The 22,893-nt window shown below is 36.9% G+C and overlaps 1 protein-coding gene across 2 annotated transcripts; it reads left to right on the top strand.

Annotated features, from left to right (window-relative positions):
- The first annotated feature begins 110 nt into the window (after positions 1-110).
- Positions 111-21,862, top strand: MPLKIP (M-phase specific PLK1 interacting protein). Of its 2 annotated transcripts, none has more exons than XM_005609092.4 (2): positions 111-580; positions 21,671-21,862. In XM_005609092.4, exons 1-2 carry the CDS (start codon positions 149-151, stop codon positions 21,791-21,793), a joined length of 555 nt encoding a protein of 184 aa, XP_005609149.1. In that variant the 5' UTR covers positions 111-148; the 3' UTR covers positions 21,794-21,862. The 2 variants fall into 2 exon arrangements, with proteins under 2 accessions (XP_005609149.1, XP_001494534.4); XM_001494484.7 differs by lacking the exon at positions 21,671-21,862 and adding an exon at positions 1,636-2,360.
- Positions 21,863-22,893: the final 1,031 nt, after the last annotated feature.

The raw sequence follows: 22,893 nt of genomic DNA, 5'->3' as shown, positions 1-22,893 counted from the left end.
TCCTTGCTCCTTTTTCTTCTTCCTTCCTTCACTTAAATCCGCTCAATCTCCACCCAATTTGAGAACCCACTTACCCCGCCGGCTTTGGCGGAACCTTTGCGAGGCCGGAACCAAGGTGCTGTGCGGCGTGGGCGGCCGGAGGACTGTTATGGTGAAGGACCGCCAATGCTCTGTGCAGGGTTGGTCGGGACAGTTCCGGCGGGAGAAGGCGGCGGTGAGGTCTTCGTCTGCGGCTCCTGAGATGCACCGACAGAATTTTCGCCCCCCGACTCCTCCTTACCCCGGCCCGGGCGTAGGAGGTTGGGGTGGCGGGAGCAGCTTCCGGGGTACCCCGGGCGGAGGCGGAGCGCGGCCGCCCTCCCCTCGGGACGGGTACGGGAGTCCGCACCACACGCCGCCATACGGGCCCCGGTCTCGGCCCTACGGAAGCAGCCACTCTCCGCGGCCCGGCGGCAGCTTCCCGGGGGGCCGGTTCGGGTCTCCGTCCCCTGGCGGCTACCCTGGCTCCTACTCCAAGTCCCCCGCGGGGTCCCAGCAGCAATTCGGCTACTCCCCAGGGCAGCAGCAGACCCACCCCCAGGTAATATAGCCAGCGTGTGCCGAGCTTACTGTCTGGCAGGCATGGTACTAATAATCCCTTTCCGTGGATTATTTTGTTTAATCCTCTATGAGGTGAGATACGATTGTTAGCCCCGTTTTGCAGATGAATAAACTGAGGCTTAGAGAAGTTAAGTAACTTTCTTTAGGTTACCCTAAAAAGTGGCAGAGCTGTACTTTGTGTTTCTAGAGCCCTCCTGCTTCTAGCCAGTCCGCTGCCACCCCCACACTGATGTCCCTAAGTCCCTCTCCTCTGCCAGGGGCTTTGCCTGTTCGTCTCAGTAAGTGATTCTGACCCCCGGTCTCCGAGGGGGAAAAAAAGCCAGTGAATTTCCGGCGTAGATTTCATCTCGGTCGTAGGGTTATAGACTGGTGCCGTCTTCCTCCTGCTGGCACCTTTTTAGCGGGGGCGGTGTGACTTTTTTCGAACTACACTGGCTTCTGCTCCAAGTCTTTTCAAGGGAGATTCAGTGGATAGTGGAAGTTTCCCGTGCCGCTCAGGGAGACTGAATACAGGAGACAGGGAATGTTTCTGGTGTGTCTAGGGTTTCTGTGGTTTAAAACTTGAGTGGTTTCCAGCTTTCCTTATGCTAAACCAACCCCGACCCCTTTGAGGCTGGAGCTAGGGAGATAAAGTTTCACGAGATGGAAAGCTTCTAGAAATTTTGCAGCTTAGGGTTGAAAAAATTTTTTAAATTTTTCTCTAGAAAAAAAGATTGAAATTTTGAGGAAAAATTGAATACAATTAATTTTTTATGTCATCATCAATTGATAGTTCTGCAAAGATACTACATTAGAAATCCAAGAGTATTTGAGGTGACAGTGGGCATGGAATGATTAATAAATGAGTATATCAAATTAGTCTAAATAGTTTTTACAGACAGAAACACTGGATTAAAGGAAGCATGGACTTTGCAGTTGAACGTATCTGGGCTCAAGACACAAACTTAACTAGCAATGGATCCCCAGTAGCTTTCTTTAAAAAGTACCAATTATCTCTACTAAATGTTTTTTTAACTGATGGTTTTTTTTCTAAAGGGTTCTCCAAGGACATCTACACCATTTGGATCAGGGCGTGGTAGAGAAAAGAGAATGTCTAATGAGTTGGAAAGTTATTTCAAGCCTTCAATGCTTGAAGACCCTTGGGCTGGCCTAGAACCAGTGTCTGTAGTGGATATTAACCAACAGTACAGCAATACTCAAACATGCACAGGCAAAAAAGGAAGATACTTTTGTTAACATTTCTGAAATTCACCTGGAAGCTTCATGTGTCAGGAACATCTTGGACAGAACTTACTTGTGTAATTAACTTGAACCCTAAGATGGTGACTTTGAACAATTAGTTGGGCCTTCTTGATATTTTTCATCATATCAAGTATTGTTGGTATTAGGGAAGACATATAGTAGGATAATTTGCGATATCTAGCTCTCTGGAAGTGCCTGCCACATTTTGGAAGATTTATGATTTCCAAATATTTAACATTCTTGGCTATATAATGGACATTTGTCTTTTAATGTTTTTTCAATGTTTTAAAATAAAACATTTTGTCTTTCTAGCTATATTGTGGTGTTGTCATATGCTAAAGAAGTAGAATTATTAAAATAATGCTTTGTAATCACTTAGAATTGATAGGTAAATATTTTGCATACTACTTTTGAAAATGAAATAGATAAAACATGCTTTGAACTGTAGACAGTTCTATATTTGTAGAGAAAGAGGGATGAAGGAAAAGAATAAAAGAATTCATTCATATTCATTATAACCATTGTTCTTCGTGCATATTTTATGTAATACTTTTGTAAAAATGCATTGAAATTTGATTGGAAGTCACAGAAACCCACTTAAGCTTAAGTCAAAAATGATATTTGTACCTTTTATGCCTATTTAACTGGAGTGGGCAGGAGTAGGTCTATTTCTTGCATAGCTAGATTAAAGTGTTCAGGATCTGAATGTCTCTACTCTACATCCCTCAGTATTGTGGAGTCATTTTCTCTTGAGGCCAAGGAAAGGGGCTACCAGCAGTCTCAGATCACTTCCCGTTGCAGAACATTTCCCAACTCTGTCGATCCCAGGGAAGACAGATTTGCCATGCTTAGATCATGTTTCTGCAGTCCTGAACCAATAACTCACCGAGGCACTGAGGCCTAATTAGCTTGAACCATGGACCGCCCCCATGATCTTCAGGAGTCCCATGATCTTCAGCCCCACCAGGCCTACCTGGATTAGAGAAGTGGTTTTCCAAAGAAAGGGATGCTATATATATATATACCTACAGTAATAGAAAAATATGAAGGGATTTTTTTCCCCTGACTAAACAAAACCGAGTCTTATAACATGCAGGATTTTTAGATATTTTGAGGTCTCAATATATGATGAAGATAGAGCTAGTTAAGATTTTGTTAAATATTCCCATAAAGAACATCTATAAATGAAATGGTCACACCACTTATTTCAGCCATATCCGGTTTTGTCTGCTCATTAGGTCTTTCACAGAGGCAAAGAAGAAAAGGAGAAGGGAAGGATTGTAGATTAATGGAAGCTCCGTGAGAGCCAGGATTATTTCTATCAATTACTAGCTAGATGAGTTATTTAACTTCTCTATGCCTCAATTTTCTCATATGTAAAATAAAGAAATTAATAGTACCCATGTCATAGAGGTATTGTGTTTGAGGATTAAATGGGTTTATGTATGTGCAACTCTTAGGCCAGAGCCTGGCACATAGTAAGCACTCAATAAATGGTAGCTGTTGCTTTCTCATTCACCCCTACATCCTCAGCTCTTAGAATGATGCCTGGAAAATAGTAGATGCTTAATAAGTATTTGGTGAATGAATGCAGACATTCTGATTGTAACAACTGTGTTGCTCTACCTTATCTCCTGTGTATAAAAAGGGTAGTAGGTGAGTAATTTTCCCCAATATTTTAAAGGGAATGTGTTTATTCCCTAATCTCTTTCCAGATGATTTGAGATCATGATGTGTAACGAAAATTAGAGCAAGTAGAATACTTTTGTAAACCTTTTATTGAACTTCAGAGATAAGAAATATCTTTAGGAAATGGCATTTGGAAATAATTATTAAACTATTTCTTAGAGATCACTGGGTTATTGGCAAAGATGAAAAGAAGTCAGGAAGGATTTTTGTGCCAATGCGTTCATATCGTATTTGGAAGACCTTCAAATTGTAACTGTTCTAATGGTTTATGTGCATCTTATTTCACTACATACCTTATAAGTGTAATGTTAAACAACTAAATGTGAAATTTCTTTCTTACCAAACTACCAACATCTACTTCCAGAGATCTGACTTTTTCTGAAAGAAACATTTTTTGTCCTCAGGAAAGGTGCACTGCTGTTTGCTCTAGTTAGTATATTCAGGTATCAAACTTCTTGCAACATTGATAATTTGGTTTGTTTCTATTATTAGCCTATTTTTATCTGAGTGAAAGGAATTGATCATTCTTTAAAATGAAAAATGATTTTTTGTGTGTTTCAGAATACACATTTTTACCTCCATAGAAATGCTAAGTAACAGAAAAATTTTTAGTCAAGTATGCATCTTAGATATTCAGATAATTAAAAAACGAAAGTATAATTTACTGCTGCATCTTCAAACGAAGGTATGCCTTCTCCTGGGAGTACTTAGCTGTCAAAGGGAAATGCAGGCGTAGATAGCTTTAAGGGAATCCAGATCCTCAGTTCCCATAGGTCCTGTGTTCAAACCGATCTGCCTAAAGAACATTTCCATGTTCAGTGGATCATGCCAGTTCTCCTTTTTCCCTTCTAGCTTTTCGTAGTCACCCTTTTTCCACTTTACAAAAGAAACCTATGGCAGGCTGCATTTTCCAAAAATGACCCCAACAATATTTCAGGTCCCTCATGCTTTTCCAGAACATAGCCACTACTCCGTCAAGATGTGGAGTTACGTCCCTTTCCTTTGAACCTGAGCTGATCTTTCTCACTGCCATGTTCAAGGAAGTATGGTGGAAGTTAATGTATTTTCATTATGGGAGAAGTGTGATCTTAGAAATGGGTTATATTGGCCCATGGGGGATGTTCACCATTCAGATGAGTTGTCAAGTAGGGAGATAGTGTAATGACAGTTTTTGTTTAATGACCTTGCTTTTTTTGTCTCCTGACCATTCAAATAACCATTTTTCCTGTGGGTGGATCATGTGAAAGTAAAGCAAATAGAACAAGAACATAACATGAAGGGAAAGGCACTTTATTTTTAGGCAACAAACAAATGGTAAGGTTGCTTGCCTCGTCTGTCTTAGAATATTCGGGACTGGTATAAAAGCATGGTAGGTTTTGGTGAATCTGTGGTCAAGCAAACTGTTTTCACCATTCTCAGTAATGATAAGGAGCCTGATGAATGTGTCTCAAACCTGTCTTAGTAGCATAATTTGCATGATTTCAAGGAGAAAGAAGTTAAAAGTTCCATGTTTATTTCTGATATATTAACATTACATCTTCAAGTTAGAAGATCATATTTCAGAGGTAAGTTCATGATTTTTATATTTTCCAGAGCATTTCCCAGATTCTTAGGAGAATCATTTTTATTAACCTTTGCCAGTTCATTCCTAGATTCTGTAAATGCGTATTAATTTTTTACCTGGCCCAAGTCTCCTGCTTCTTGACACTCAGCTGTTTCCCTGCTTTTTTCATTCCTATGGTATATTTAGGTTTAAATTAGCAGAAATATATTGTGAATTTTATTGTATTTGATGAAATACTGTAAACAGTACTCTTAAAAGCAAAACATATACTTACGTGTAGGTATAGGAGTGAGTGTCCCCAAAATATAGTCTAGCACATAGTGCAATTTAACTTTAGAAAATCAGCTTTACTTAAATAGGATTAATTCTTCCTTCTCAGATATTTATGTTATATTCTAATTCTGTAAAAAGCATAATTGTTTTTCAAACATAAAATTTCTAATCTATATATAATTATTCTCAAGAAATCTGTGCTATTTCTAATTTTATGAGGGATATTTTTATTCAGTTTTGTCTTAATTTTAAGCTCCATAAGCAAGATGACTCTTAAGTAAAAGAGTTATAGATAAGTCTTGGTAAAGCCCTTTTGTTGACTTGCCAAGGAATTGAGAAGGAAAATGGCTTGAACAGCAAGATTCTTCAATGAGGGTGGTTTCCAGTTCTTTGCTTTCAACAAAATTGAAGAAAACATAGTCAAGTTGTCAGTTAAAATCGTTAAAAATAATTTGATGATAGGTCAGTTTATAATTTGGGGCATATAACCTAAAAGGAGTCTGAGAGTTGAATGGCATCATTAGAACAAAATTCTTTCTATCCCTTTTTACTTCTAAACCTGAATGAATTTTCTCAGCATTTATATATATCTATGCTTAAAAAATAGTAATAAAATTGATGTTGTGTCAGTCCAGCAATATTAGCAGTATTTACCCATGAATATAGAAAAATACAGCATCATCCATCTCATTAAGAGATACATTTTTAATAAAACTTGATTTGTGCTTTTAATAATTTATTAAAATTGATATAGTTGTGTTGTTTTTACCATTTGAATACTAACAATAATCCAGACAACAATCTTCAACACTTGGAGGTTTATAGTCATTGGAAATGGATTTTTTTATTTCAAAAAATATTTTTTTATTTCAGTAAATATGTTTTTCATACATTTTGAGAAAACAGATGTATGATAGAATATCAGTAAGACTTTCAAGCGGTACAGTGTATACAGTGAGAGAAAATACAATGAGATAAAATTACATGGGGTATACGAAAAATACGAGTTGGGAATAAAATAGTGTAAAATTTGCTGCAACTGTTTTAAGGAGTGATGATGGATATCAAATTGCTGTGATATTTAGATTCAGTTGGATACCTTAATAAAGTAATGGATCTAGCTTAAAATATCAATATTACAAAAATGACTTCCTGTGCAATTTTTGAAACGTATGAAAATGTTTTTATACTGACTTAAAACAGTATAAAAGGGTCTGTCATTTCAGAGAATTACTTCAGAGAATATATGACCAAAAATTTTAAAGCTCTCCAACCAGCAGAGAAAGGAGAAAAGGGAATTTAGTAAACCAGAAATCCAAAAGAAGTCAGCGAACGAGGAAAAAAAAACAAAAAGCAACAATAGTAAGTCCAAATATTTCAGTAATCAGAATCTAAAAGAAGTAAAGTTTTCTTTTAAAAGCAGATTATCAGATTGGATTAGAAAAAGGAAATCAATCTATTTGCTGGTTTAGGAAAGATATATCTAAAATGAGGAGTTAGAAAAAGATTCAAATTCACAATCACAGTGGTGATTTTATGGTATCTCTACCGGACATGTATATATCAAACAGATATAGAATTTGTAAGGTTGTAGAGAAATGCTACACAAAATAGAGATTCTATATAATATATATTCTTTTTAAGTGCACACAGTATATAATAAATTTTTATGAATGTTCTAAATCACAAAGAGTCTGCAGATTTCAAAGATCTCATTGATGTGCAGATCATGTGTTCTGACCAAAATGTTCAATAAATTTAATAACAAAATGTACCCTTCCTAAAAAAATCAAATAAAAGTGGATGAACAGAAGACAGACTATAGAGCAAGTCAACAAAAGCAAAAGTCTATTCTTTGGATAAACTAAAGTAGACAAAGATTGGCCATGGGAAAAAACAGACAAAAGGAAAAATATAAAAAATATTAACCTTTCATGTAACATCAGGAACTATGCTAAAAAAAAAAGTACAATAAGAAAACAATAGTGATGGAATCACTTAGAAGGATAATGAAATAATAAATTGTCACTATTGCATCGTCCTTCAGTTTTCTTATTGCATTGCCCCAAGTACTGCATCATCTTTCAAGAAGGTATAAAAGAAGTCTAGAGATACAATCTCTGTAAACATTTTTTAAGCTTTCATTGGGCTCAATTGGAATTTTGCATTTCTCATTCATAAGGGCAAAGAAAAGAAAATTAACAGGTGTCATGATTATTAGACAAATCAGCACTCTGGACTCTTAGAAGCAAAATCTCAGACTAAATTTTCAGATGACAGTATCCTGGAAAATTTTTCTCAAATTCAAGAATCAATAAGTGAACAATATATTTCTAGGGGCAAAAGGAAATATGATATTCTCATCCAGTTAGTCATCCAAAAGGACTTCATCAAACAATACTTTGTCATGAGAACATCTTTTGTGTTTGCTTATCAGAATTTACATGATAAGGCTTGTAAGTAGGCAAATGCTAAAAGCAGGCTTATATTCAAAGGTGACTGAAATGAAATAAATAAAAGTGAATTGGATTGACCATTCTAATTGGTGTTTATAAATCTAAAAGTGAAAATGTTTAGCAGTTATGAAGCAAAAAAGATGGTTATCCTCTCTTCAACAAAAATATGACATCAAAGTTTTAACTGTATTGCATTTTGAAGACAGAAGTGAAAAGAATCAGAAGTAGAAACTAGAGCACATTAGAGATATATTTGAAATCTGGATCAAGATTCATAAAACGAATACATCCTAGGCTTGTGACAGTTGATGAACATCTAGATGCATTCAAGGTACATTACCCATCTTTTTTGGTAATGTTTTATTATATTAAATGCTTTCTAAACCAGGAAAACATTGAATACGAATTTGGGATTGCTATGTTTACATTCTTACTCAAATTTCTAGTAAAGTTTCTAACTGTATCTTTATTCTCTAAATTTTGCTAAATGAAATATTTTTAAAAATTAAAAGGGTCCATTGGGCCCAGATAATATTTTTTCTGGTACACTGAGGATTAAGATGAAGAAATTATATTTACTACTGATAAAGGCTTTGAAAGCCACACAGACATAGTATGAACAATTCTATGCCAAAGCATTTGAAAACATAGATGAAATAGGTAATTTTTTAGAAAAATACATTATCAATATTGACAAAAAGAATAGAAAGCCAAAATAACCCAATAACCATTAAATTTAGAGTTGATAATCATTCTCCCCATGAATGACACCAGACTTACCAAGCCTTCATGGAATACATAATTGCTGTATTATAAAAATTTTACTAAAGAAAAGAAAGTATCCAACACATCTTACACCCTTGATATTAATCTGATCTCAAACCTGGCCAAGGACCCTATAAATGGAAACTAGCACATTTCGCTTAATGACCATAGACACCAGAAATCCTAAATAAGATAGCACAATTTAGCAATTAGCAAAAAAACTAATAGGCTTTAATCTCAGGATTGCAGTGATGGTTCAGCACCTAGAAATTTATTCCTATAATACACCTTATTAATTGGTTAAAGGAGAGGATCTATGCTAATAACTCAGTTAATGAAGAAAAAGCATTGCTCTAAACTAGATACACAAAAGTCTTTGAGAAGTGGGAAAGGAAAAGATCTGAGGTATAGGAGTAACAAAGGATGGGAAGAAATTGACCATATTTGCAGTTAATATTACTGTGTACAACACCAAGAGAGCTATTATTCTGGATCCAAGAACGATATACAATTATAGTATTCCTACACACCAGTCAAAAAAGGCAATAGGCAGAACTGCCCTACCCTCCATAGCAAGCTGCAGTAAGTCTTGTGGGCAGAAAACTACAGAGAAAATTACGAAGCATTTTTGAAGGGCTTTTTAAAAACCATGACTAGATGGAGAGAGAGATGTTATTCATGGATAAAAAGATACAATGTTGTAAATATGCCCATTCTCCCTAAATTACAAGTTTAATCCAATTCCAATAAAAATCTCAAAATAATTTTTATGAACCTTGCAAAATGATTCCAATATTTATATGAAAGAGGAAAGAGTCAAGATTAGTTGGAAAAATGTTGGAGAAGAAAAATATAAGCAGACTTGCTCTACCAAATTTAAAAAACTTGTAAAACTAATGACTGTGATTGGTACAGGAATAAACAGACTAATGAAACAAAAATAGAGACCTCAGAAACACACATATGTGAAAACTTGATATATGTTTAAGATAGTACTAAAAATCAGTGGGAAAGGACAGATAAGTGGGAATAACTCAATTGTTTATGCTTATGAAAAGAATTAGTGTACATCCCTACCTCACACCATTCAAAAGCCAAATTCCGAGCAGAATAAAGCCCCAAATGTGAAAAATAAAACTGAATAAAAGTGTTAGAAGGAAATATAGGCAACATTTTTTTATGAGCTTGTAATGGGTAAGGATTTCTTACTGAGGATACGAAAAGCACATAAAAGATTGACAAATTTGAATTAAAATTAAAAACCACAAATTACATAAACAAAAGGATATTTACAACACACATAACTAGCAAATTACTCATATCTAGAATAATAAAGAATTCCTACAAATCAATGAGAAAAGCAAGGAGCCTATTGAGTCAAGACAGACAATTATAGAAGAGAAAACCCAGGTGGACAATAAGCACATGAATCCCTAGTAATCATAAAAGTATAAATTGAAGTCGCAATGAGCTATCATATCACACTCATCAGAGTGACAAAACTTAAAAAGTCTGGCAACATGAAGTGTTGGTGAAGATACTGAGCCCCCTACACAAGGGCTCGTGGGAGTAGAGTACAACCACTTTGGAGAGCATTTGGCAATATAGCAAAGCTGAAGCTGCTGAACACCCTGAAAGCCAGCAAACCCTTATCTAGGTATTGTGGAATAAAATTATTATAACACCAATTAGTGTAATTCAAACTTGTCTAAAATTGTAGCTGAAAAGCTTAGCCACAAGTCAGAATAGGATATAATAGGAAAGCTTCCTAAGACTTTGGGGAATACAAATATGTTTAGAAAGGTAAAAGGTTAGAGTATATTAACATAGCAGTTACCATAAAATACAGGTTAAATATACTTGTGTTTATTTACTCAGAAGGCCAAAGACTCATTCCTGTAATATTAGATTCGTGTTTAATGTTGTCCTCCAAGGATTGTTACCTGTCAACATGAGGTTATAGAAAAGTGAACTATTAAAAATATTTGTGTATAAAATTTATTAGAGTTGTGATAGTAGGTGGAATTTCCTCATGAACTTTGTATAATAACCTGCTGACCATGGCTTCATTGTTTTTATAATTAACTCAGCATAAAAAATATTGTTAATCCTCTCACTGAATAAAAGATCTGAAAAGATCTGCCTCCTTGCAGAAATTATTTTTGCAGATAAAATAAATTAGAGAATTAAAACACAACATGAATTATTTTCTTCTACAATATATAACCTAGAGAAATAATTGCACTTGTATCTGTGCAGAGATATATTCAAGAATGTTCTTTGCAGTAATATTTGCAAGATCAAAAGATTGGCAATAATCTAAATGACCATCAATAGGAGAAAGGATAAATAAGTTGCATATTTGCACAATGTAATAGAATTCAGGAGTTTAATTAATTAGAACTACATGACACCATATTAATAAATCCAAAATAATTTTGAGCAAAGAAAAGCCAAAAGAGTTTACGTGATATTCTTGGGTTTTTTTCTTCTTCTTCTCTGCAAAGCACCCCAGTGCATAGTTGTGTATTCTAGCTGTAGGTCCTGGTTGTGCTATGTGGGATGCCACCTCAGCATGGCCTGAAGAGCGGTGCCACGTCCACACCCAAGATTCGAAACAGCAACACCCTGGGCCAATGAAGCAGAGCGTGCGAACTTAACCACTCGGCCATGGGGCCAGCCCCTATGTGATATTCTTTATATAAATCTTAAAAGCCTGCAAAACAATATTTTGTATTATTGATAGACATACAAATGTAAAGAAGTAGTAAAAAATGTATATATGAATGAAAACAACAAATGCTATCCATAATAGTACTTATTTTGGGATGGAGGATGGGGAGATAAAGGCTTCCAATGAATTTGGGAGGATGGATGGGTGAGTGTTACAAGCTATCCAAATTAGGAAAATATCCAGATTTAAGGCTGGCTATAAGGTACACATACTTTTATTTTTCTTATTTCTTTGAAATATGTCATAATAAAAAATTTACTCTGACTTCCTAAATCATTCTGTAATGCCAGAATCACTCTAACACCAAAACCAGACAAAGGCATTACAAGATAGGAATATTGCACACCAATATCTCTCGTGAACATAGATGCGAAAATCCTCAGCAAAATATTAGCAAGTTGAGGGCCTGACTCCGTGGCCTAGTGGTTGAGTGCACATGCTCTGCTTCAGCAGCCCGGGCTTCTCCTGTTCAGATCTTGGATGCAGACCTACGCATCGCTCATCAAGCCATGCTGTGGTGGCATCCCACATAGAAGAACTAGAATGACTTACAACTAGGCTATACAACTATGTACTGGGGCTTTGGGGAGAAAAAAAAAAAGAGGAAGATTGGCAACAGATGGCCAATCTTCCTCACCAAACAGCATACCTTAAAAAAAAGGAAAGTTGAATCCAACAATGTATTAAAAGAATTATATACCATGAACAAGTGGGATTCCGGATATGCAAGGCTAGTTCAACATTCAAGAATCAATTAATATAATAGATCACATTAACAGGCTAAAGAAGAAAAATCATATGATCTTATTAATACATGCAGAAGAAGTATCTGATAAAATCCAGCACTCATTCATGATCAAAACTCTCAGCAAACTAGAAGTAGAAAGGAAGTTTCTTACTTGAGAGAGAACATCTACAAAAACCCCTACAGCTGTATCATACTAAATGGTGAGAAACTAAATGCTTTCCTGCCAAGATCAGGGACAAGGCAAACATGTCCCCTGTACCACTGTTTTTCAACATTGTACTGCAAGTCCCAAAAAAAGGAAATAAAAAGTATATAGTTTGGGAAAGAAGAAATTAAACTCTGTTTGCACATGACATGATTAATCTGTGTAGAAAATCACCAAGAATCCAAAAAAAAAATCCTGGAACTAATAATTACAGCAAGGTTGCAGTATACACAGTTAATATGTGAAAGTCAGTTGCTTTTCTATATAATACTAGCAATGATCAATTGGAATTTTAACTTAAAAACCCAATACCATTTACGTTAGCACCAAAAGAAAAAAAAAACTCAGGTATAAAGCTAACAAAATATGTACAAGATCTATATGAGGAAAACTACAAAACTGGGTAAGAAATCAAAATATTTTAAATAAATTGAGATATTCCATGTACATGGATAAGAAGACTAAATACTGTCAAGATATCAGTTCTTTCCAACTTGATTTATAGATTCGATGCAATCCCATTCAAAGTCCCGGGAAGTTATTTTGTGAAAACTGACAAATTGATTCTTAAGTTTAATTGTATAGGCAGAAGACCCACAACATTGAAGGAGAAGACCATAGAATACTGACATAACTGGACTTCCAGACTTACTGTAAAGCTACAGTAACCAAGACCAGCCGGCATTGGTGAAAGAGTAGCCAACTAAGTCATTGGAACAGAATACAGGCACCAGAGATAGACCTGCACAAATATAGTCAACTAATCTTTGACAAAGGAGCAAGTGAATTCCATGGAGAAAGGATGGACTTTAAACAAATGGTGCTGGAACAACTGGACGTCCCCATGCAAAAAAAGGGGAATCTAGACACAGGCATTATACTTTTCATAAAAATTAACTCAAAGTGAATCATAGACCTACATGTAAAACACAAACCTATAAAAGAAGACAACGTAGGGGAAAACCTAGGTGACCTTGGTTTGGTGATTACTGTTTTAGATACAGCACTAAAAGCATGATCCATAAAGAAAAAATTAGTAAGTTGAACTTCATTAAAATTGAAACTTATGCTCTGAAAAAGACACTGTTACGAGAAAGAAAAGACAAGCCACTGGTGGGAGAAAGTGTTTGCAAAACAATGAAATACCATTGTTACAGTGGTTCAATCCAAAGTCTAAAATTCAGAACACTGACAACACCGAATGCTGACAAGGACATGGAGCCACAGGAATCCTCGTTGATTGCTGGTGGGGCTGTGAAACAGCACAGCCACTTTGGAAAACAGTTTGGCAGTTTCCTACAAAACTAAACACACTCGTACCAAATGATCAAGCAATCACACTCCTTGGTGTTTACCCAAGTGAGTTGAAATTTTATGTCCACACAAAAACCTGCACACAAATGTTTATAACGGCTTTATTCATAATTGCCAAAACTTTGAAGCAGCTACGTATCCTTCGATAGGTAAATGGGTAAAGAAACTGTGGTATGTCCATACAATGGAATGGTATTCAGCAATAAAAAGAAAACAGTTATCGTCACAGACAGTCATGGATGAAACTTGAAAGCATATTGCTGAGTGAAAGAAGCCAACCTGAAGAGGCTACACACGCTGTATCACTCCAAGGATGTGACATTCTGGAAGCAGCAAAACTATGAAGACAGTAGAAAGAAAAGTGGTTGCTAGGAGTTATGAGGAGTTGGTGAGTGGAGGGAGTGATGGCTAGGTGGAGCACGGGATTTTTAGGGCAGTGAAACTATTCTGTATGAAACTAATCGTTGATACATGTCATTATACATTTGCCCAAACTCACAGAATGTGCAACACAAAGAGTGAACTGTAGTCTGTGACTTCGGTTAATAATGTATCAATAATGGCTCATCAGTTATAACAACTGTGCCACACTAATGCAAGAGATCACTAGTAGGGGAAACGGGTAGGAGGAGGAGGAGAGGGCATATGGAAACATTCTGTATTTTCTGGTCGTTTTTCTATAAACACAAACTGCTCAGAAAAGTAAAGTCTATTAATTTAAAAAAAAGAAAACTACTATAGTTTCATGTGGAAAACAGAATAGAGAGTTGACAAGGTAGATTCCCAGAGACCATTTAGTGAATCACTGAAGTAGGGTTAGAGATGGTCGTGCATTGTATTAAAATAGTGACAGTGGAGCTGGAAATGGCACAAGAAGGTTGAAGCTTTCAATCTACAGCTTATCTCTGTGCGAGGGAAAGTATAATTCCTTCTTTGTCTTTCTCTCAGTCCTATTACCTTATGTATAATCTGTGTTAAATGTTTCCATATGCCAATGCCTAGAATTGAACTGTCACTGTTGCACTTTAATTCTGTACACTTTTAAATGCAAATTTATAAAAATCATTCAACACAAACTAAATAAAAAACTATGTATATAGTAAATACTTAAATTGGCCCTTAGCTTTCATTTCACCTTCCTTCTGTTTGGAAAGTTTCAATGCCCTGATTCCTTTGCACCCAGGGTTCTGAGTGTAAATTCAATTTTGCCCACTAGATGCAGTTGCCCAAGATTTGGGAAGCAAAAGTGAGTGAGAGGCCATCATCACTGTGACTTCTGGCTGTCACCACTGGTTAGGAAAATTGTAGTTTTCCTGAGAAGATCCAGTGTTCATTTGCCAGCTTCCTGAGTGTCTCCGCTTCTTGATCTAATTCCCTAGTCCCTGGATGCAGTGGTCTTCCTGTTGTCTGGATGCTGTTGCTGGTGGTAGTGTCTCCAGTTCTAGCCTGGCCTGGAAGCAGTAAAGACCCTGTAGTCATGGGCCACTTCTGTATTGTTCAGAGAGCATTCCAGGAGGCCCAACCTAGATCCTGCTCCTTCAGGCTTCCCAATGATTTTATAAGAACTTAATATTTATAGTGAGTTTTGTCTCATACCTTGAACTCTGATGGGTTAAGTGTATCACACAATCCACAGAGAAGTTAAAAGTAAAAGCTTAGCTGTTAATCTGGAAATCCCTCTTTGTTTTTTTAATGGGGAATGAGGAAAGGGAACAGACCAGAGGGATGTCCTGTGAGGCTGAAATTGTTACATACAGACCAACTTTCATTACTTCAGCGTACAGTATCAATGAAGGTCTAGGCCACATAGATAATCCAAATCCTGACAGGTCATTAACTTTTTGATAGTTAAGATTCATTAAAGAAATAACATCAAAACCCAATGTTTATGAGGCTAGAAAAACAGGAGTCAAAGGAAACTGTCGCAGTTTTCTTTTTCTGTAGGTGGGCATATCATCTGGGATAAATATGTTTGATCGGGTTTTATGACTCCAGCACTCAAATTTCATTTCCTTTTATTTTTTATAATCAGGGTAAGCTTTCACCATACGAAAGTATCAGCATACTTTTCGTTTGTTTTGTTTTGATTTTATCAAGTGGCCTTAAACGTATAGATCTATACTTTAATGATACAAAAGCAACATTTAAATAAATACTGCATATTACCTTTCCCTTTGGTCTTTTAAATTGTTATTAATCCTTTGAAAGTCAGAATCTCTAATGCTCCCTGTAGAGCAGTGAGTTATAAGTTATCGAAGCATCTTCAACTTTCAGCCACCAGAGAGAGGACTGCTGGGGCAAGAGGGGGAACCACTTCCCTTGCCATCTTTTTCCTAGTTGTTTTCACATGACGGACGCTGAGAAATTAGCCACTTTGTGAGTTTGTACTAACTTAATGCCCAATGCGAAGTGTAATGTTGCCACATTTTTCCCGTTTTTCAAACGACTCCCAGAAATCTGAATTATTTTACACCAACTCCTAGTTTTAAGCTAACTTTTTAAATGTTTGAACACTGTAAATCAAACAAAACCACATATAAGCTGAATCTCACCCCTGGGTCACCAGTTTATGACCTTTGTTCCGCGTGATTGGCAGAGAAATGTGCACACAGTGTCCCTTAGTAAATGCTGAGCCAAGAATCTCTCTGGTAGAGAAAGTCTCTTTTTAAGTTGGGAGTGGAATCTGTTGAGTAATTTTCTGAAACCTTCCCATAATATGTAGATATAGAGGAATTCTCATTGTTGGCTGACGTACTCCGTGTTAGGACCAGTTTGTAATTCAGCAAAGTTTACTGGGAATGGACGATTGTGATGATTTTTTCTTCAGTGAAATTAACATCACTACACGAACCTATCGAATATATGATGAGGTTCCTGTTGAAGGATGATATTGTCTCGTAAATCCTGAATTTAAAACAATGACAGATTTCATCGCAAATTTTGGCACTATGCTCTAATCGTTTTAAATTCGTAACCCTAGAAAGTGAATTGGACAAAATTCAAAGCTCAAGGGAAGAGATGTTAACTTAGGGGAATATTCTCTTAGGGGAGATTATCAAGGGGAGATATTATTAAAATAAAATAGATTTGTACATTGCTAGAATTTTCTCTCAAAAGCCACACATTTTCATGCCTATCTTTCGTGAAAACTTCGGTATGCTGTGATGAGCAAAGTGTTTATGACTTTCAGCTATATGGCATTCACATATTAAAAAAAAACTTGAGGGTCTCAGTCTATGACTTGAAATGCCTAAATCATCTGACTAACTGAACAAGGCAAATTAAAATGTTTTTGGTTTTGTTTTCTTTATCATAGATACTTCCTAAGACATTTCTGTCTGTTTGCTACTTCCGATGACAGAAATAATGTATGTCCCTAATGAAAAATTCAAACAATTCCGAAATGTGCAAAGCAGAATGTGAAAATCTCTTGTAACCCCAATCCAGTGAACAGATTAAATCTTTCCAGACATTTTATATGCATAAACAATACTCTAAAAAGATGGCATCATGCTAGATGCACAGTTTTGCCTCACACCACTACACTTAGAAATTTTTGCATTAGTCTGAGTTCCTTCAAGTTGCAAGGTTCAGAAAACCCATTTAAACAGACTTATACAGCAAACATACTTTATTGACAAAGTCCAGGACCTGGCTGGCAAGAGGAACTTAGATAAGCTTAGATAATAAGTTGTCGGCTCTTGGGTTTGCTCTTTCTTGTTTGTTCTGCCCTTTCATCTCTTACTCCCATTATCCAAAAGACTCTTGCTTCATGATGCCAATAGGCTGATACAACTTCTCCTAGCAACCCTAGTGGAAAGGAGAGATTCTAGCTTCTTACCAGTTTCACAAGAGTCTTGGAATTGAGTCTCACTGGCACTGATTGAGTCACATGTTCATCCCTGAGTCTGTGACTGTGACCAGGAGGATGTGGTGTTGATCAGTGGGGTCAAGCCTGGGGCGCTTTCCATCCACAGAGACAGAGGGAGAATTAGTAATGGCCCGCCATCTGAACCACAAAGACTGGTAGTAGAGGGATGCTTAGTTCCCCAATAGAAAGCAGGATGTTATTGACCGAGGGGAAATGAATGCTGAGTAAGAAAAGACATTCCACGTCCTGGCAGCCCAGCCTCCAAATACAGGCTACTTTATTTCCAGGCACTGTTTTTTGTATGTCTTTTTGTTTTGTTTTGTTTTGTTTTTACTTTGTATTTTGAATGCTAGATTTTCAGAAAAGTTGCAAAGATAGTACCCAGAGTTCCCATATAGCCTCCACACAACTTTCCCTGGTGTTAACATCTTACATAACCACAGTACATTTGTCAAAACTAAGAAGACTAAACTAAAACTAAACTACAGACTTTATTTGGATTTCATCAATCTTTCCATTAATGATTTTTTTCTGTTCTAGGATCCAATCCAGGATTCCACATTGCATTCAGCATACACGCACTTTTTAAACTAGGCACACCTGATAAAATGTAACTAATGTGTATGACAAACACACCTCCTTATAGAGATAACTCAAGATCCCATTATTCATTCATACTGAAGTTCAAAAAAAGCTCTGGATGATTTGTGCTTCTCTTTTCAGGTCTAAATATAGTACAACTCCTATGGTAAACTATGGCTAAATTACACAATTAACCAATTGCCCCATACTCAATATGCGGTGGTAGAAAGAAAACAGGGTAATTACAATTGAAAGGAGGAAGACAACAATGAGGAGGAGATAGAGGAGGAGCAGAAGGAAGGAAGGAAGAAGGGAAGAGAGAGAGAGAAAGAGAAAAAAAAGAGAAACTCCCATTAGGATGGGAGAGAAATGAAAACATACAGAGGTCACCATTTATGTATAACACCCTAATTGTGAAGAATAGCAAAGACCCCCTATCTTAGCAGTAAAGTGGAGTTGTTTTTTTTTTTTAAGGTATGCTTTTTGGTGAGGAAGATTGGCCCTGAGCTAACATCTGTTGCCAGTCTTCCTCTTTTTTTTGCTTTCCTCCCCAAAGTCCCAGTACGTAGTTGTATATCCTAGTTTTAAGTCATTCTAGTTCTTCTGTGTGAGATGCCACCACAGCATGGCTTAATGAGCGGTGTGTCGGTCTGTACCCAGGATCTGAATTGGCGAACCCCAGGCCACCAAAGCAGAGCACACGAACTTAACCACTTTGCCATGGGGCCGGCCCCCTAAAGTGGGTTTTTTGATCAGCGTGGTTCTCCTCTCTGAATCTCCTTTGTCATTACTATATGACCATATCTGAGATGAGCTTTCAGGAGGCTTTTTCCTTCAGGTGACTGCCTCTCCTTAGCAACCTACTTCTTGTTCTTGTGAAGTGTTCTGCCTTTCTTGGACTGATTCACTTGACTTTGTTCCTTTTTATTCTCTTACTTGATACACTGTTATAATTTTACTTCCAGTAAAGGGTTTCCCTTCTAGTGCCTCCCTTTATATTATATATACTAAAGGGATATATTTATAATATATATGATATATAATTTTGTTATATATTTTTATATTATTTATAAAATCAGGATTTGTTCATTAAATATTGAGTTTATATGATGTGCCAGACACAGTTCTAGATGCTGGGAGTAGAGAACAAAACGAAACAAAAAAAACTCTGGCCCCCTTTGAACTTATATGGAAAGAAATGATAACGCAGGCGCGGGAGGAGAGCTGGAGGGAAGTGCTTTGTTTGGCAAGAAAGGATTCTCTAGGAGTACGGATAGTTTATCTGTAGTAACAGGAAAGAAGCTAATGAAATGGAGATGGTTAGTGAAGAGTGGAGGTGATGTGGTAGGAACTTTCGAATTTTTCTTATTTATTTCTAAATCTATGACATATGGAACAAAGTCATCAACTGAAAGTGAGCATGGGGGCGTATCATGGGCTGAATTGTGGTCCCCTCAAAATTCCTATGTTGAAGTTCTAACCCCCAGTGCCTCAGAAGGTACATATATTTGGAGATAAGGTTTTTAAAGAGCAATTAAGTTAGAATGAGGCCATTAGTGTGGGCCTAATCCAATATGACCAATGTCCTTATAAGAAGAGGAAATTTGGACACACAACCATGAGACATGCACGCATACAGAGGAAAGACCATGTGAGGACACAGCAGGAAGGCGGCATTGGCAGCGCTAGCAACTAATACAGGAAGGAAGTACTGGAGGTTTGAGTAGAGAGGAGAAAAGTATTAAATGATCGTGTGGAAGAATGAGAGAATGAAAAGGACTCGAGAATTATGCTATACTTCATCAAATCTAAGATGCCATTGATTGTAAGACACACCATTATTTTAGGTACCACTAAAAAAGGAAAAGCCCTGACAATTAAAGTATGAGATGCCATAGTGGCATATCTAAGACACATCCTCATTTCAGAGATATTAAGTGTGAAAATGTGTATGTTTTAGAATTGATGAAATATGGTAAGTATAATTGTTGGGTAGCCTTAAGGGCCCACCTGAGATTTGTGATCATGAAGTAAGGTGAAACTAGTTGGCATGATTGAGTATTTTTCCAGCAATGTTCAGCTGCATGAATGCAGACATAGGATTTAAATAGTATTTTAGGAGTTAGGGTCTAAACAGAATTTTGTTTTTTTCAAGTGAATTCAGGAAAGCAAGAGGGTTACAAGGCAGTTGAAGGTGTGTATAAATTAATGAGAGAGTGATTATAACGAAAAAGACAGGAGTCAGAGTACTAGAGGGAGTGAGCTGCAAATTTAGGAGCAGTTTTTCAAAGAGTAGTATAAGTAGTATGCTTGAAATTGAGATTTGTGGGAGGACTATGTTATTGGTGTTGATAAAGTCCTGAGTATGACAAGAGCTGAGATGAGGTAGAGGATAAGGTCACTGGAGTGGTCAAGAAACAAAGAAGCCAAGACTTGAACGGTCATCCACATGGATGGTGAAATCAAGATAGAAATAGGAGAGAGTGACGGTAAGCCAGGAATCAAAATCTTCAAAGAATGGGTAGTGGGTAGAGTGTGGTGGGGAGGGTGGAAGGGGAAGAATAACTCAGACATCAGTAAATACCTGTAACAGGGAGGAGTGAGTGATGTAGTCTGATGACATGAGAGTCAAAGCTTTGTAGTTTTAAGGAGGCAACAAGAATGATCTGAAAGTGAAAGTGAGGATCAGGAAGGACACCTAACTAGACTTGAGGCCCAGTGGTACAAGGGAGAGAAAATGGCCATCACTTCAGAAGGCTGCAGGGTGATCAGCGTCCTCAGGGAAGAGCCAGGTTTCAGTCAAAGCAAGAAGGCCAAGGGAAAAGAACAATACCTTAACACACTGAGTATAGTATTCTGAGGTCAAAATTATTTCCCCTAGACGTTGCAGAAACTTTTAGCATCCAGTGTTAATGGTGAGGGGTCTGATGCCAGTCTGACTCTCTTTCTTTTGTAGACAATCTATTTTTTATTCCCCTAATATAAATAAATCTCAAGTTCTAATAAAATGTAAAATTCTGAGATATTACTTTGCTGTCTTTCAAGTGTGAATTTGTTATCATATGTTTTGCTTGCATTCCATGGTCTTCTTCAATGGGAAGACTGATGTCTCTTTCAACTCTGGGAAATTTTCTTCTAATATTTCTTTGTTTATTTGTTGCTCTCCATTCTCTCTGTTCTCTCCTTTTGGAACTATCACATGAATAGTGGGATATCTAGATCTATCCTCCATTTCTCAATTTTCCTTTTATACTTTCCTTCATTTAAATTTTTAGTGGTAAATTTTAGGGAGGATCATCCCCAGCATCTCTCAGCTTGATATTCAGGCTCACTAATTTGATCTTCAGCCATGGATATTCTATTTTACGGTCCATCTACTTTTTTGTTTGTGTGCAATCATGTTTTTAACATCCAAGAACTCTGATTCTGATTTTTGTCAGTCTTATTTTTTTTTTTAAGTGAATGCTTAATAATAATTATAGGTGACACTCCAACATTCCTTCAACCCTGGTCCAAGTCAGTCACAGTAATTCCATTCCTCTTTTCGCTGATTGACTTGGCAACATGTATGTAGCTCAATTCTGGCGAATGGGATGTAATTCTTAGAGATGATCCTTCTTGCTCTAGAGAGTTTTGTTTGGCTGTGATACCTGGAAGAGCCACAACAGTCTTGCTGTGCTGAAGATGAAACCAACGCACAGAGAAGGACACCACCAAGACAACTACAAAGAAGTAAATCTGGAGTCCTGATGGACCATGTCTGAAGCCTAACCTTTTCTGGATTTATGTGAGAAAATAAATTTCCTTATTGCTTTGCAACTTTGAACTGGATTTCTGTCACTTGTAGCCAAAACATGCTGACTTGATACAGAACGTGGTTAACGGAAGTGGGTACTTCAAGTAGCAAATCCTAAAGTGTGGAATTGGCAAGGTGAAGGAGTAGAGAATTGGGCAACTTGATTCCCACTATTCTAGGTTCAGATGACCCTTGCATTTGGCTAAATTGTTATCTATTCATTGGGACACTAAAGGTGTACCTACAGAAATGTATTAAGGAAAACAGTGGAAAACAAATTCAGGATGTTGGAATATGTTGGCAATTTCTTGTGGCCCACAAGAAAGAGCTACATCCGGTTTAAGGTGGCCCAGCTGAATGTGGAGTTCTTTCTAGCTATGGCCTGCAGTCCAAGTCGAGGCCTTGAGGTTTGAAAAGCTGCATTCTCTGCCCCAGGAAGTGGAAGATATAGCGGGAGATAAGATTGAGGAAAAAAAGATAAACTTTGTTACGCCTTTCTCAGAACTACAGAATTATGAATCATTCCTTCCTCCCCAAGACTGTTGATTCAAATTGCCTCAAGGCCAGATATCCTAAATACGAGGTCAGAGGGATGAATAGGTTACAAAAATAAAATATGGAATGAAAGGTGTCTTATTGTGTCGTCACAGTCTCATCAGAAATACACCAAAAAAGACAAAAGCGGTGATTTAATCGGTATCCTTTAAACAATTAACACAGTTGCAATTATAATCAGAAGTTTGTTAACTATAAATTTAGTAAATTTACTTTCGTAGCTTTCATAATCATTAGAGGTCAAGTACCGAAAAAACATTTCCCCCCGTTATGGAGTCTCCCCCACCCCCAGTGCAACTGGATTCTCTGTGAGAAGTTTTTGCCGCGCCCATTATACTGGCATAAGGATTGTCTGTCTGTGGTAGCCTGAGCTTGGAATTTCTCTGCAGTTTTTCACTGTGCAGTAGTTTCATCCTATGTTTTCAGTTGTTTCCTATTCTAGTTTCTCCAACTTTATTTGCGTTCTATCTTCCGATAATTTTGACAAATCTCTAGACAC

The sequence above is a fragment of the Equus caballus genome, chromosome 4 (genome assembly GCF_041296265.1).
Source record: "Equus caballus isolate H_3958 breed thoroughbred chromosome 4, TB-T2T, whole genome shotgun sequence".
Classification (NCBI taxonomy): domain Eukaryota; kingdom Metazoa; phylum Chordata; class Mammalia; order Perissodactyla; family Equidae; genus Equus; species Equus caballus.
The sequence above is the reverse complement of the archived record's forward strand: the minus strand, read 5'-3'. Positions and strand labels throughout refer to the sequence as shown.